Here is a 13,388-nt window from a genome sequence, read left to right as displayed (position 1 = left end):
AGGTGTGAAAACCAAGGGAGGAGAATGATTAAAGGATTTGAAAACGTTCCTTACAACGATAGACACAAGGAGCTCAATCTATTTAACTTAACAAAGAGAAGTTTAAGGGGTGACTTGATTACAGCCTATAAGGATCTTCATAGGGAACAGATATTTAATAATGGGCTCTTCAGTCTAGCAGAGAAAAGTATATCATCATCCAATGGCTGGAAATTGAAATTAGACAAAATCTGACAGGAAATAAGGAGCAAATTTTTAATAGTGAGAGTAATTAACAATTGAATTTCGCAAGGTTAGTAGTAGATTCTCCATCACAGACAATTTTTAAATCAAGATTGGATGTTTTTCTGAGATATGCTGTAGGAATTATTTTGGAGAATTTCTATAGCCTATGTTATATAGGAGCTCAGACTAGATGATCATAATGGTCCCTTCTGACCTTCAAATCTATGAAAAGGGGTAAAAACATCACAGGAAAGCTGTATTTATCCCAAACCCAAGTAGTATAAACTAATGAAATTCAGATTTAAGATTACACTTCAAAAAAATCCAAAATATATGCACAGTTAAGGCACCCAACCAACCTTAATTCGACTTAACTCTGCATTGTAGAGACATCGGGGGGGGGGGGGGTATTTTAAAACTAATGGGTTTTTTTAATCAATTTTATCTAGTCTAAGACAACAAATACTAAAATGCCTTTATCACAATCATATAATTTTTGCATAGCATCACAACAGGGTACAGTTAAAGTTTTTGGGTGACTCATCTGTGCACTTCTAGACATTATCATATTTTGATTTATTTTAAGTGCAAACTAAACTCTGAATTTCCTGGGATCTAATACTTGATTTTTGGATAATTACATCATCCCCATAATGCTTTTTTCTCACCTAGTACCAGACTGGCATTTACCAAGTGACTAATATCCCCTTAGTTTGGTGTTCTTTCAAAGTAGATGCAAAAAGAAGTAATGTCACTCTCTGAGCTACAGTTGTGCTCGGGAAAGGGAGAAGCGGGCAATACAGTTGGATGGAGCACAGAATTCGCTTCAAAATCTCATTGTTCTATGATTAGCAGAAATCTGCATGCTATGCACAATTCTGGACTAATTTCCCACCTGCCTCATCACGTACATTAATCTTAGAAAATAGCCATCATTCTAGATGTGCAGAAGAGCTAGTGTTTACAATCTTAGTTGTGTGTGTGAACCTAACACTTGACAATGTAGCCCTAAGTAATACGCTTAAGCACACAGAGAACTTCTTTGAAGGAACTCATCTCTTGCTTCCCAATATTGTGCTTGAACCACAAAACCAAACTCTCTCCCCAAGTACAGCACAAGAAAGCATGAATAATTTAAATTTCAAAATCTGTTCGGTGTACCTGATTGATTTGCTCCCCTTTCTGGAGAAGCGGTTGAATATAGACTAATTTGAAAATTTGCACTACAAACAGAAAACACACTCATATTTTCAAAATTATAAATACTATAAAAGGCTACATTTTTTTCAGGAAATAACTTGTGCATTAGATATTCTTTTACATGTTTTCAGGAGAGCGAATGATATAACTAGGAAAATAGCTTTGGTTCTTTGACTTACCTCTTTCCTTTTTTGAAGCAGCAGCTCCAATCTTTCATTAGCTCTCTTACCAATCATTTTGTTTCTCTCAGCTTCATACTGCCTCTGTGTATTATCCTGGTGAATACTCAGGTTTAAGGCAACATTCACAAGAGCAGTCATAAGCTTCATAGCTGTAAAGAGTGGAAGATAAAGGAAGGTTACTCACCTGTAACTGAAGCTCAAGCATATTGCCTCTGTAGATCCACACTCATGAGACTTGAGCAACCCTTGACACATGGATACAGAACCATCTGGAAAACAGTTCCCATCAAGGTCACACCCATCCCCCTCACTGATCCAAACATTAGAACTGAGAGTATATAAGAAATTGTGGCCCCAACAACCCTCATAGTTCCTTCCCAAGTTTTCAGAGTAACATTCAAATTCCTTGTTGGGGAAGGAGAGCAAGTAAGTGTGGATCTGCAGAATCTATATACTTAGAGAAGTCCAGTTACTGGAAATAACTTTCCTTTCTCCATTGAAAATTGTCTATGTCGATCCTGACACACTAGGGAGAATGAATATGAGTAACAACTCAGTTCAAGAGAGCTGAAGTAAAGCCCTGCATGGGACTATTTTTTTAATCCCGCTCCCATCCCACCCCACAATACCCACTCCGGTATTGTTTCTTGCATTTTTATCCTGTTCCCACCCGCAAAAACCTTAAGATCTTGTAAATCCTGAAAGAGAGATTTCCCCCATGCTACTATAAAAAAACCCACACCATCGGTTAATTTTATTTATTTGTATATATAAACAGAATTCAGACATAGTATTTACCACTAAAAGAATAAAACAAATCTTGCTTAAACCATGTAAAAAAAATACTTTAACTCCTGTTATAATAGACATCAAATCTCTTTCAATCCCTCACTTAAATTTAAGTATTAAAACCTTTATTTTAAAAAAAAATTGCTTTACATTGCTGAAATTCTATTTATGACAAACTGACAGGAGATTTAGTGTTTTCCCGCAAAGGACCACAGTCTGTTTTTTTGCCCACCCAATCCCGCACACATCAAAATACTGCTGCCTGGAGGCTCACCTTCCAGGTATCTCCCTTCGTCTATCAGTGCCTGGAATTGCTCCTGGTGTTCTGGAGGGATCTTGTCCTTGAACTCTGCTAGCCTATTGTAGTTGTTAGAGTCATACTTGGCTAGCAGAGCCTGGAAATTGGCAATGTGAAACTGTAGGCCTGCAGAAGAATAGACTTTCCTGCCCAGCAGGTCCAGTCTCTTAGCTGTTTTGTCTGGAGGAGTGGACTTCTGTCGTTGCTGACCTGCTCATTCTGCAGCCACTTGGATAACAAGCGAGCTGGGGAATGGGTGGGTGAATAAGAAATCTGCCCCCTTAGCTGGCACAAAGTATCTCCTCCTCACCCACATAAGTGTGGGCGACATGTGGCTGGTATATGCCACACTGCCCACACAAGTTCCAGGATGGCCACCATGGACGACCCTTGGGGTTGGAGGACGTCCAGGAGTCAACACTGAGTCCTGAATCTCCTCCAATGGGATTCCTAGGTCTGCCGCTACCCTCTGCAACAAGTCCTGTATTGTCGGCGATCATCCGGTAGAGAGCACAGGAAAGGAATGACCACCTCATCTAGTGACGAGGATACGCCAGTCGGGACCGGTGGAGCTAGCAGCACCAGCTCAACATCCTCCTCTTCTTCATACACCGATGGTGCTACTGGACGGTCAGTAGGACGCCTGAGATAGTGTGTGCTATTTGTGGTAGGGATCCCAGGATCAGCCAAAAAGAGGGGTCCATCAGACACAGTACCGGGCCCCTTTTGTAGGGTCATATGCCAGAGGGGAGGACAGTCCGGTCATGGATCCAAGACTCTGGTGTTGCATCAAGGAAAAAGACTGGCCCAGCTCTGAGAACTCCTCAGATTCAGAAGACTGTTCGTACCAGAGGGCTGTGATGAGTCAGAGTTGGGCTTCTCCATCAGCAGCAGAAGGGGTTCATCCTTAGGAGTATGGATGTTGCAGGTGAGCAGAGGGCTGGAGAGAAGGAGACATTGCAGGGATGGGAGGATTGACTCCTCTGCTGTCAAGAATGTCTCTGAGCAGTCAGGGGTCCATGGAGCACCAATGGAGATGCTGAAGGGGCCTGGCAAGTGTCTGGTGGCCAACCTGTCTGGCAGGCGTGTGGGCACCAGCAAAGTGGGTGGTGCATGTACCAGTGAGCATTCTGGTTGTGTGATGAGATCCCATCGGATCCCATTTGCGCCTGGCCTTACCTTCCACCTGGGGAATCCAGTGCAGCTGATTCTGTGAGCAACGTCTAACCCAACCCGGATCAGCTCGGGGAGGAAACGCTACACTTGGGAGCAGTCCACTGCAGGGACCTGCTCTTATGCCCATGAGTGCGTCTTCTGCTCTCATGTCGGGACTTGTCCTTAGCCTTCAGTACTGCTGGTTCCAAGGCATGTGTGGTGCTCAGAGGGGTGCTCACCGCCGGTGCTAGCTGTTATACAGGGGTTCTCCTGGGCCTGGATCTTAATGCACCCAGGGCCTCATTGCTTCCTCTATTAGATATCTGCAAAGGCAGAGATCGTGGGCTTCCCTGATCCAGGGCAGGAGGGACTTACAGATGGTGCAGTGTGCCACCATGTCTGCCTTGTCCAGGCAGTAGTGGCACCGCTGGTGTTCTTCACTCAGACAAGGAGCATGGGCAGGAAACACAGATTTTGAAGCCCGGAATCCTGGCCATAGTCCCGGGAGGGTAGAGGGGAGAGGAAGGGAGGCAGTGAGAAGGAACTGAGGGGTGGTCGGTCAACCCCACCCTTTATCGCCTGGGACAAAACCATGAGGCGGCGCAAGGGCACATGCATGGCCCAACAGATGCTACTACTTTCAAAATCTCCAGCTCTTGATGCATGGTGCATGCATATAACCCTCAGTGGATTCAAGAAGTAATAGCAAAAAAATTTTAAGTACATCAGAAGCAGGAAGCCTCCTAAACAACCAATGGGGCCACTGGACAATCAAGATACTAAAGAAGCATTCAAGGATGATAAGGCCATTGAGGAGAAACTAAATGAATTCTGAGGAACTTTCCCAGACTGAGGTGTTATTAGGGGTGGTTTTGGAGCAAAATTGATAAACTAAACAGTAATAAGTCACCAGGACCAGATGGTATTCACCGAAGAGTTATGAAGGAACTCAAATGTGAAACTGCAGAATTACTGAGTGTGATGTGTGTAAGCTATCATTTAAATCAGCTTCTCTACCAGATGACTGGAGGATAGCTAATATGACACCAATTTTTTAAAAAGGCACCATAAGCGATCCCAGCATTTACAGGCCAGTAAGCCTAATTTCAGAACTGGGCAAACTGGTTGAAACTATAGTAAAGAACAGAATTATCAGACACATAGATGAAGATGCTTTATTGGGGAAGAGTCAACATAGTTTTTGTAAAGGGCAATCATTCCTCACCAATCTACTAGAATCCTTTGAGGGGGTCAACAAGCATGTGGACAAGGGTGATCCAGTGGATATAGTGTACTTAGATTTTCAGAAGCCTTTTACAAGTCCCTCACCATAGGCTCTTAAGCAAAGTAAGCTGTCATGGGATAAAAGAGGAGGTCGTCTCATGGATCAGTAACAGGTTAAAAGATAGGAAACAAAGGGTAGGAATAAATGGTCAGTTTTCAGAATGGAGAGAAGTAAATAGTGGTGTCCCCTCGGGGTCTGTACTGGGACCAGTACATTTCAACATATTCTTAAATTATTTGGAAAAAGGGATAAAAAGTGAGGTGGCAAAATTTGCAGATGATACAAAACTACTCATGATACTTAAGTCCAAAGCAGATTACGAAGAGTTACAAAGGAATCTCACACAACTGCGTGACTGAGCAACAAAATGGCAGATCAATTCAATGCTGATAAATGCAAAGTAATGCATATTGGAAAACATAATCCCAACTAAACATATAAAATGATAGGGTCTAAATTAGCTGTTACCACTCAAGAAAAAGATCTTAGAGTCATTGTGGATACTCCTCTGAAAACATCCACTCAATGTGCAGCGGCAGTCAAAAAGGCTAACAGAACATTGGGAATCATTATAAAGGGATAGATAAGAAGACAAAAAATATAATATTTCCTCTATATAAATCCATGGTATGCCTACATCTTGAATAGTGTGTGCAGATGTGGTTGCCACATCTCAAAAAAGATATACTGGTATTGGAAAAGGTACACAAAAGGGCATCAAAAATGATTAGGGGGATGGAACAGCTTCCATATGAAGAGAGATTAATAAGACTGGGACTTTTCCGCTCGGAAAAGAGACTACTAAGCAAGAATCTGATAGAGGTCTATAAAATCATGACTGGTTTGGAGAAAGTAAATAAGGATGTGTTATTTACTCCTTCTCATAACACAAGAACTAGGGGTCACTAAATGAAATTAATAGTCAGCAGGTTTAAAACAAACCAAAGGAAGTATTTCTTCACACAATGCACAGTCAACCTGTGGAACTCTTTTCCAGGGGATGTTTTGAAGGCCAAGACTATAACAGGATTCAAAAAAGAACTAGATAAATTCACAGAGGATAGGTCCATCAATGGCTATTAACCAGGGTGGTCAGGGATAGTGTCCCTAGCCTCTGTTTGCCAAAAGCTGAGAATGGGCGACAAGGGATGGAGCACTTGATGATTACCTGTTCTGTTCATTCCCTTTGGGGGACCTGGTATTGACCACTGTCGGAAGACAGGATACTGAGCTAGATGGACCTTTGGTCTGATCCAGTATGGCCGTTCTTATGTTCTTAATACAATAGGGACCATCACTCGAAGAAGAATTGAATGTTGTTCAGTGGTGTGTGTGAAATGACTTAATCTCAGCTCAGTCCTTTGTGGACAAGGGTCTATGTCAGAAAGCTGCCTTCACTGTAACTGGCAACCTTCAGAGACATGAAGTGAGCTTTTAAGACAGATTCGTGGCACATTGCAGGTAAGCATCAGTAACAGTTTGCACTGCTACTGCCTGTACTGCATATGGCTGGTAGGTAAGCAGAGTTTCAGTTTTCGGACTGACAGTCAAGGATTTTTCTCAAGCAATACATTCATACAGAAAATAATGTTTTAAAACAAAGATGCCATAAGAATTGAAAAGCTATACAGCAGACTGTATAAATATAACCAACTACATTGAAAAATAACTCAATTGTCTATTAATATTTAACCATACTACTGAAGAATTCCTACTTTTTATATTATAGTTTAGTGTACACGTGTTTAATTAGGAAAACTGAACTTTAGTACAATTGAAATGTGTGATATTTAGAATCTGAGTGCGATTTTCAAAAGCCTCAGTGTATGTCTTATTCTGCTTCCATTGAAGTCAATGGTAAAACTTCCTTTGAATTCAATGTGGAGACACTTAGGCCAATGAGTGTATGGAAAACTCCACCCTTTGTGCTTACTTACCAGCAAGTGTACTGGTATGCCTGAAAGCTCGGACCTGGGAATCCGACAAACCAGTCAGAAGAGAGATCACTGTATCCATCATATATTCATCATAAATGATGCTATACTGACACTGTCGAATCAGCACTCCAATGAACTCACAAAAGTTTGATCTAAATTTTTTCCATTGTGGCCCAGGCATGGTAAGCGGGTAATCACCACTGTCCTGAAAAAAGAGAAAACATGTATACTCTATATTACAAATGCTTCCCATTCAATCCTATTTTATACACAGAATTTGTATTCTACAAAAAGGAAAACACACATGATTTTCTGTTGTGTATATGCATTTCCCTTTCTCTTAGGGCTGGATCCTGCACCACTGAAGCAACGGGAACTTTACTATTGACTGCACTGCGCACACAACTGGGTTCCTAGTCCCACTTTTCAGTCATTACATGGTGGAAGTGAGAGTGTGATACCTTCAGTTCAGTCAGTCTCCTCTCCCTTACTATTCTCCCAACCTCATCAACTCAGGCATAGCTGCATTTCGATGGCACTTCACATACACTGTTTGTAAGTGCTTTGTTATCCTCCAGAGTGAAAGGAGTACATGTAAAATATAAACCCAGTGGCAGCTTTAACTACAGAGTAACTGCTGTCTCTCCATAATATCAGTGATTACGTATGCCATCAAAACCACCCTATGAAACTTGAATGTTTCAGAGTTATGATCAAAAGCCAGGCAATACCAAAATTAAAGTTTCTGTGGAGCTTTAAGTCTGCTTCCTTGTGCATATGCATTCTGATACAGCCTTTAATTTTGTGATCAAATGCTATTATTTCCTTAGGACTCCTCTCTCAGAGCAGACTGAAATGTGCAGTGTAAATAAGCAGATGTGAAACTCTTATTTTCAAATAACTTGTTAGTATTGAAAAAGAAAGCTGCACACGCTACAATTACTATCTGGCAGCCAACATTAAAATAATGCATTTTCTCTATACAAATCAAATATGCACACAAAAACCTAAAAGAAAATTATTAAGGTTCCAAAGTCAAGCAGATACAAGCTGTGAAATGCCAGAATTCCGGTCGCCTGTGCAACCTTAATTCACCCCCTCTCCCCCTGTACATACATTAAGATATAGTCTTTAATTACATGATCGCATATGATTTTTTCCACAAGACACTGCCTTATTCAGTGCACAGAATGGATGTTGACCATTTAATGAGCAACTATTTAATATTTTGTTTTCTCCTTATTATTAAGGCTCCTAGACTTTATTTGCTGCACAATATTCAAACCCTACTCTGAAGACAGAATTACTAATTTCCTCATGGACTTTTCTATGGTGATCATCACTAGAATATCCGAATGCTTCACAAACATTAATTAATTTAGCTTCACAACACCCTGTGAGATGAACTGATATTATCCCTATTTTACAGATGGAGAACTAAGACACAGGGAGATCAAGTTTCCATTAATTTTGAGTGCCTTATTTGAGATGACTAGGACCTGATTTTTAATAGTACTTGGCATTATACATAACACTTTATATGTTCAGAGCACAGCTCCATCGACTAATTGCAACTATGAATGCTCAGCTCTTTCGCAAATCAGACCCAAAGGCCTCAAGTTGGCCACCCAGAAAATGAGGTATGCACAATTAGTGACCACCTGTGAAAAATTTGGTTTAACTGGCTTGCACAGCATCACATAAGGACTCCATGGCAGAGGCAGAGATAGAATCCAATTCCCTAGGGTACAATTCACATGTCTTAACCATGAGACCATCCTTTCCTTTCCTGCAATCCCCTGGAGTCCATGTTCCCTGTATCATGTGATTGCTCATTTGTGCTCCCCAGCCTACAGTGGGTGCATTGCTGATGATAATCTTATCCAGGAAGGATGTAAAGAAAGGAACCCTATGAAGACATGACATAGGTCCATCCCCCATTGGGGGGGATGAAATTACCTTGTGGGGAACCATTAGCACGAGGTCCATGCCATGATGCTTGGGGGAATAAACCATCTGGAGCCACATGTGGAGGCAGCAAAGGTGGAGCTGTGAGAAAGCAGTGACATATGTACATGAGTCCATGTGGCCAAGGAGGGACAGGCAAGGCCTGACCGGGACAGAAGGACTGTTGATTATGCAAGTTATGAGTTCTTGCAGTGTGTGGAACCTATCCCGTGGTAGGCAGAGTGCCCTGTTTGAGTCGATGGTGGTCCCTATAAAGTCTAGGGATTGTGTGGGGTCCAAGGTTGATTTTTCGACATTGACCTCGAGGGAGGAAGGGAGACCGAGGAACATGGAGGTTGAAACTTGGACTTCACATCTGGATCATGTCGCCAGGAGCCATTCATCAAAATATGGGAATACGAGGACAGCATAACACCTGATGTAGGCTACCATGATGGAGAAAACCTTGGTGAAGACTCTGGGAATGGTGGTGAGTCCAAACAGAAGAATGCTGTACTGGAAATGGGGCAAGCCAACCATGAACCTCAGGAACTGTCTGTGGGCCAGATGGATGTCAATGTGAAAGCGTCTTGCATATCGAGAGGCAACCACATGCCTTTTTCTAGGATGGGATGACCGCTGCTAGCGTGACCATACAAAACTTGGACTTGCGAAACTGCAGGTCCAGAACTGGTCTCCATCCACCTTTGTTCTTGGATATCAGGAAGTAAGCTGTGTCACGGAGTCCCCGGGCGATGCTCTGGAACAGCTCCCCACAAAGCCAGTAAGGACTTTGGGGAGCCTCCTCTCCCTTGGAGCAGACTGTCTTCAGGGCAAGAAGCTCACACGGCTTCACCTTCCTCAGTCTGACCTTGGAGCATTCAGCATCCTCTGCCCCTCTGTGCGCTTCCCACAGCGAGTCCGTCCAGGCAGGGTCCTGGGGAAGCCAGAGGGTCCTGCACGCACCCCAACTTCACAGTCAGACGTGACTCTTAGCCAGCCAGTAAAACAGAGGTTTATTAGATGACAGGAACACAGTCTAAAACAGAGCTTGTAGGTACAGAGAACAGGACCCCTCAGCTGGGTCCATTCTGCGTCCCAGCAAGCCAGACAACCCCGTCTGCCCTCACTTCCCGTCCCCAGCCACCTCCAAACTGAAACCCCCTCCAGCCCTTCCTTTCTGGCCTTTGTCTTTTTCCCGGGCCAGGAGGTCACCTGATCCCTTTGTTTACCTTTAGCCATCCCCTTGCGGGGGGAGGGGGGGGGAGAAGGGCCCTGGCCATTTGTTGCCAGGAGACAGAGTGTTGACCATTTATGCACGCTGGAGACTTAAGAAATGCATAGGGGAAACTGAGGCACCCACACAGTATTCAGAGGAAACATTAAGAACAGTCCCACTTCATCACAAGCTGAATAGAACTTTTTCCACAGGAATGCACTCTATCACTCTTCATTGCAATAAGGCACTCATCTCTTGGGTGAAGATGCTGTCATGAGTGTGGTCCCTGAGGAGTGACCAGGGGGGCTGCGGATGAGGTAGTGTGATGAACTCAATCATATACCCATGGTGGATGACATTTAGCTCCCATTTGTCCACTGTTATTGCACTTTAAGCTTAGGGGAAAAGGGAAGTGGGGAGGGTGGTCGCATGGTGGTAGGCAAGGTGGTTGGTGGCTCTTGAGAATATTCCAGAAATATATCTTTTAGCTGGGGGTTGCATCTATGTGGAGGAAGTCTGTGAAAGTGGTCCTGGGGGCCAGGATCTCTGTATCTTCTACTGCTTCTGTGGAGGCTCATAAGGTCTCTGGTGGAAAAACTGGGAGGACTTGTAGCACTGTGTGGGCAGCAGAACCTACTCTTCAGGGCAGGTGTATAAATATCCAGCAAATGCAGGGTAACTCTGGAATCCTTGAGGGTATGAAGTGAATCATCCATTTTCTGATTAAAAAGATGAGATTCATCAAAATGGAGGTCTTTGATGGTGTTCTGTACCTCCCTGCATAAACCAAGGGAGTGGAGCAATGACTCCCTCAACATAACTATGTTGAAAGACATAGACCTGGAAGATATATCCACCATTGACTGAAGCGTTGTTCTTGCCACCACTGTCCCTTCCACCATGATCACCTAGACGTGAGCTCAGTCTTGCTGTGGAAGATTTTCAGTAAATTACTCGTTTGCTATAATTCAGGAAATCATATTTAGTTAGTAAAGCCTGATGGTTTGAAATCCTGAATTGAAGGCTGGCCAAGGAAAAGGCCTTGTGGCCTGAAAGGTCCAATTTCGTGTCCTCTTGTTGCACAGTGTGAAAGGTGGGTGTTGCTGGACCACAAGTGAATTTGGGGGAGAAAGGGAAGGAAAAGAATCTCAGACCACTTAGCTGGAACCCCTATTTGGGGGCAGGCATGCCTGTGTATGCCCTACTCTCCTAGCTGGCTCGAGGATGGCATCATTGATTGGCAAAGCAGCTCTAGTTGGTGCAGATGAATGAAGGATATCCAGGAGTTTACGCTATGTATCCTGGATTTCCTCTATGGGGATGTGAAGCTCCCCAGCCACTCTACGGAGGAAGCCCTGGAATTTTCTGAAGTCATCTGGAGGCAAAGGGGATGCTGAGGTTACTGCCTCATCTGGTGAGGAAGATTAAAATCTCTCCAGTTCTGTGGCACCATTGGAACCGGGCTAAGAGGCTCCTCTTCCAGTATCGTCTCTGAGCATCTATTCGAAGGCGCCCTTAATGGGGAGGCAGGTGAAGTTTCCCTTGAGGACTGGACAGGTTAGGTTTGGGGGGAGAGGGAGACAGTATTGGGACTGGGCCCCCAACAGGGCCAGTATGCTGGATCTGGAGAATGTTGTGGTGGGCCCCATGGTGGATACGGAGGATATTGACACAATATAGATGGTCTTCTGGAGTACCTGTACTGGTGGTAGGGGATGGATGGTCCTTGCCCATCGCCCGACTTTTCCGAGGATGAAAACGTGGACTCTGGTTCCCTCAGAGATGTGGAGACCATTGGAACAGGAGGTGAGGGGTCTCGTAATGGTGATGTCATGAGTGGGAGAAACAGTCTCCCTAGAGGTGCAGATTCCCAGCAAACGTGGCAATCTTGGTTCTTCTAAGGTGAAGACGTCTTGGTGTTGGAGTGCTTTTCCTGATCTCCCTGGTGTTAAGGGTGCCCTCTCCTTACACAGCACTAGTGGCGGAACAGTGGACTTCCCCAGACTGGATGGATTCCACACTTTATGGGATGCTGATGTCTACAGTACCTGCAGTCTGGTAAGCGGGACCACCAGATCCCATTGCTTGGGGGATTCATCTTGTGTTTATGTGCTTTAGAGCGCGTTCCCTCTCCGTGACTCGAAATCATGGAAGGAGCATCCCCTTTCTTCAGTTTCAAGGAAGATTTAACGCCACATTTATGGGCCTGCTTCCTTACCGCCCAACTAGGTCCCGGAGTGGGGTCCTGTAGCAGGGTGCTTACCCTGCTCCTGCCCTGAAGGGCTTAAAACAGCCCTGGGGGAAAGTTGTGGCTGGGAGCTACTAACCTGGGCTGATTGGGAATTGGCTGCAGCTGGGCCACGCCCCAATCAGGCCACAGCAGGCCTGTATAAAGAGGCTGGGAGCCAGGATCTCAGGAGTCTCCCTCTGCCTGTAGAGGAAGAAGGACCTGGCTGCAGGGAGCTAAGGACAGAGTACCTGAGTGAAGCAGGGCTGGGGACAGGCTGAGGAGCTGGGGAGCTCCAGCCTGGAAAGCCCCAGGCTGCGGCCTAGCATAAGGCCACGGGGTACTAGGGGTTGCAGAGGACAGCCCAGGGGTAGGCCAAGGCAGCAGGTTCAAACCAAACCTTGACAGTGATGAGCAAGGGCTCCCAGGGCGCAGGGGCTAGACAATGACTGGCAGTAGCCGTATACTGAGGCGAGGTGGGGATAGTGGGTAGGGGTTTCCCAGGGAGGGGAGACCCTGAGAGAAAGGGGTTACTGCCAAGGGGCAGCACCCCAGGTAAAAGGGAACCGGGTCCAGGGAGGGACATGGGGCCAGAGGACAGGTGGATCACCAGCCTGCAGAGGGTGCTCGAGCTGGAACGAGCCAATTCCCAGAAGTAACCAGCAGGAGGCGCTGCAGGGGTGAGTCCACTCGTCTACAGACCCATAGTCCACTGGTACCAGATCCAGACTCAGTAGCAGGAGGCATGCTCCTGGCTGTTCCAGGCCGATGTACGGAGTGGATCCCCTGGCCAGCTTGGGTCAGAGGGAGGCCTCATGGCGACTTCCATAAGGTGCTTCGGAAGAAAGAGAGCCCAGCCTTCTCAGGCATGCCTAGGGAAGTACTGACAGATACTGCACCTGGATGCAATGTGGGCTTCTCCCA

The 13,388-nt window shown here is 45.0% G+C and overlaps 1 protein-coding gene across 7 annotated transcripts in view; it reads right to left on the bottom strand.

Annotated features, from left to right (window-relative positions):
* The window catches only part of STAG1 (stromal antigen 1), a 356,975-nt gene that overhangs the window by 184,481 nt on the left and 159,106 nt on the right, over positions 1-13,388 (bottom strand). For all 7 annotated transcript variants that reach the window (XM_039487594.1, XM_039487595.1, XM_039487599.1 and 4 more), the window contains 2 exons: positions 7,072-7,276; positions 1,605-1,756 (listed from right to left, as the gene is read on the bottom strand). In XM_039487594.1, coding sequence (XP_039343528.1) covers positions 1,605-1,756; positions 7,072-7,276 — 357 coding nt within the window. The remainder of the gene's footprint in view (positions 1-1,604; positions 1,757-7,071; positions 7,277-13,388) is intronic.

The sequence above is a fragment of the Mauremys reevesii genome, linkage group 9 (assembly GCF_016161935.1).
Source record: "Mauremys reevesii isolate NIE-2019 linkage group 9, ASM1616193v1, whole genome shotgun sequence".
Classification (NCBI taxonomy): Eukaryota; Metazoa; Chordata; order Testudines; family Geoemydidae; genus Mauremys; species Mauremys reevesii.
This window is presented reverse-complemented; position numbering and strand designations above follow the sequence as displayed.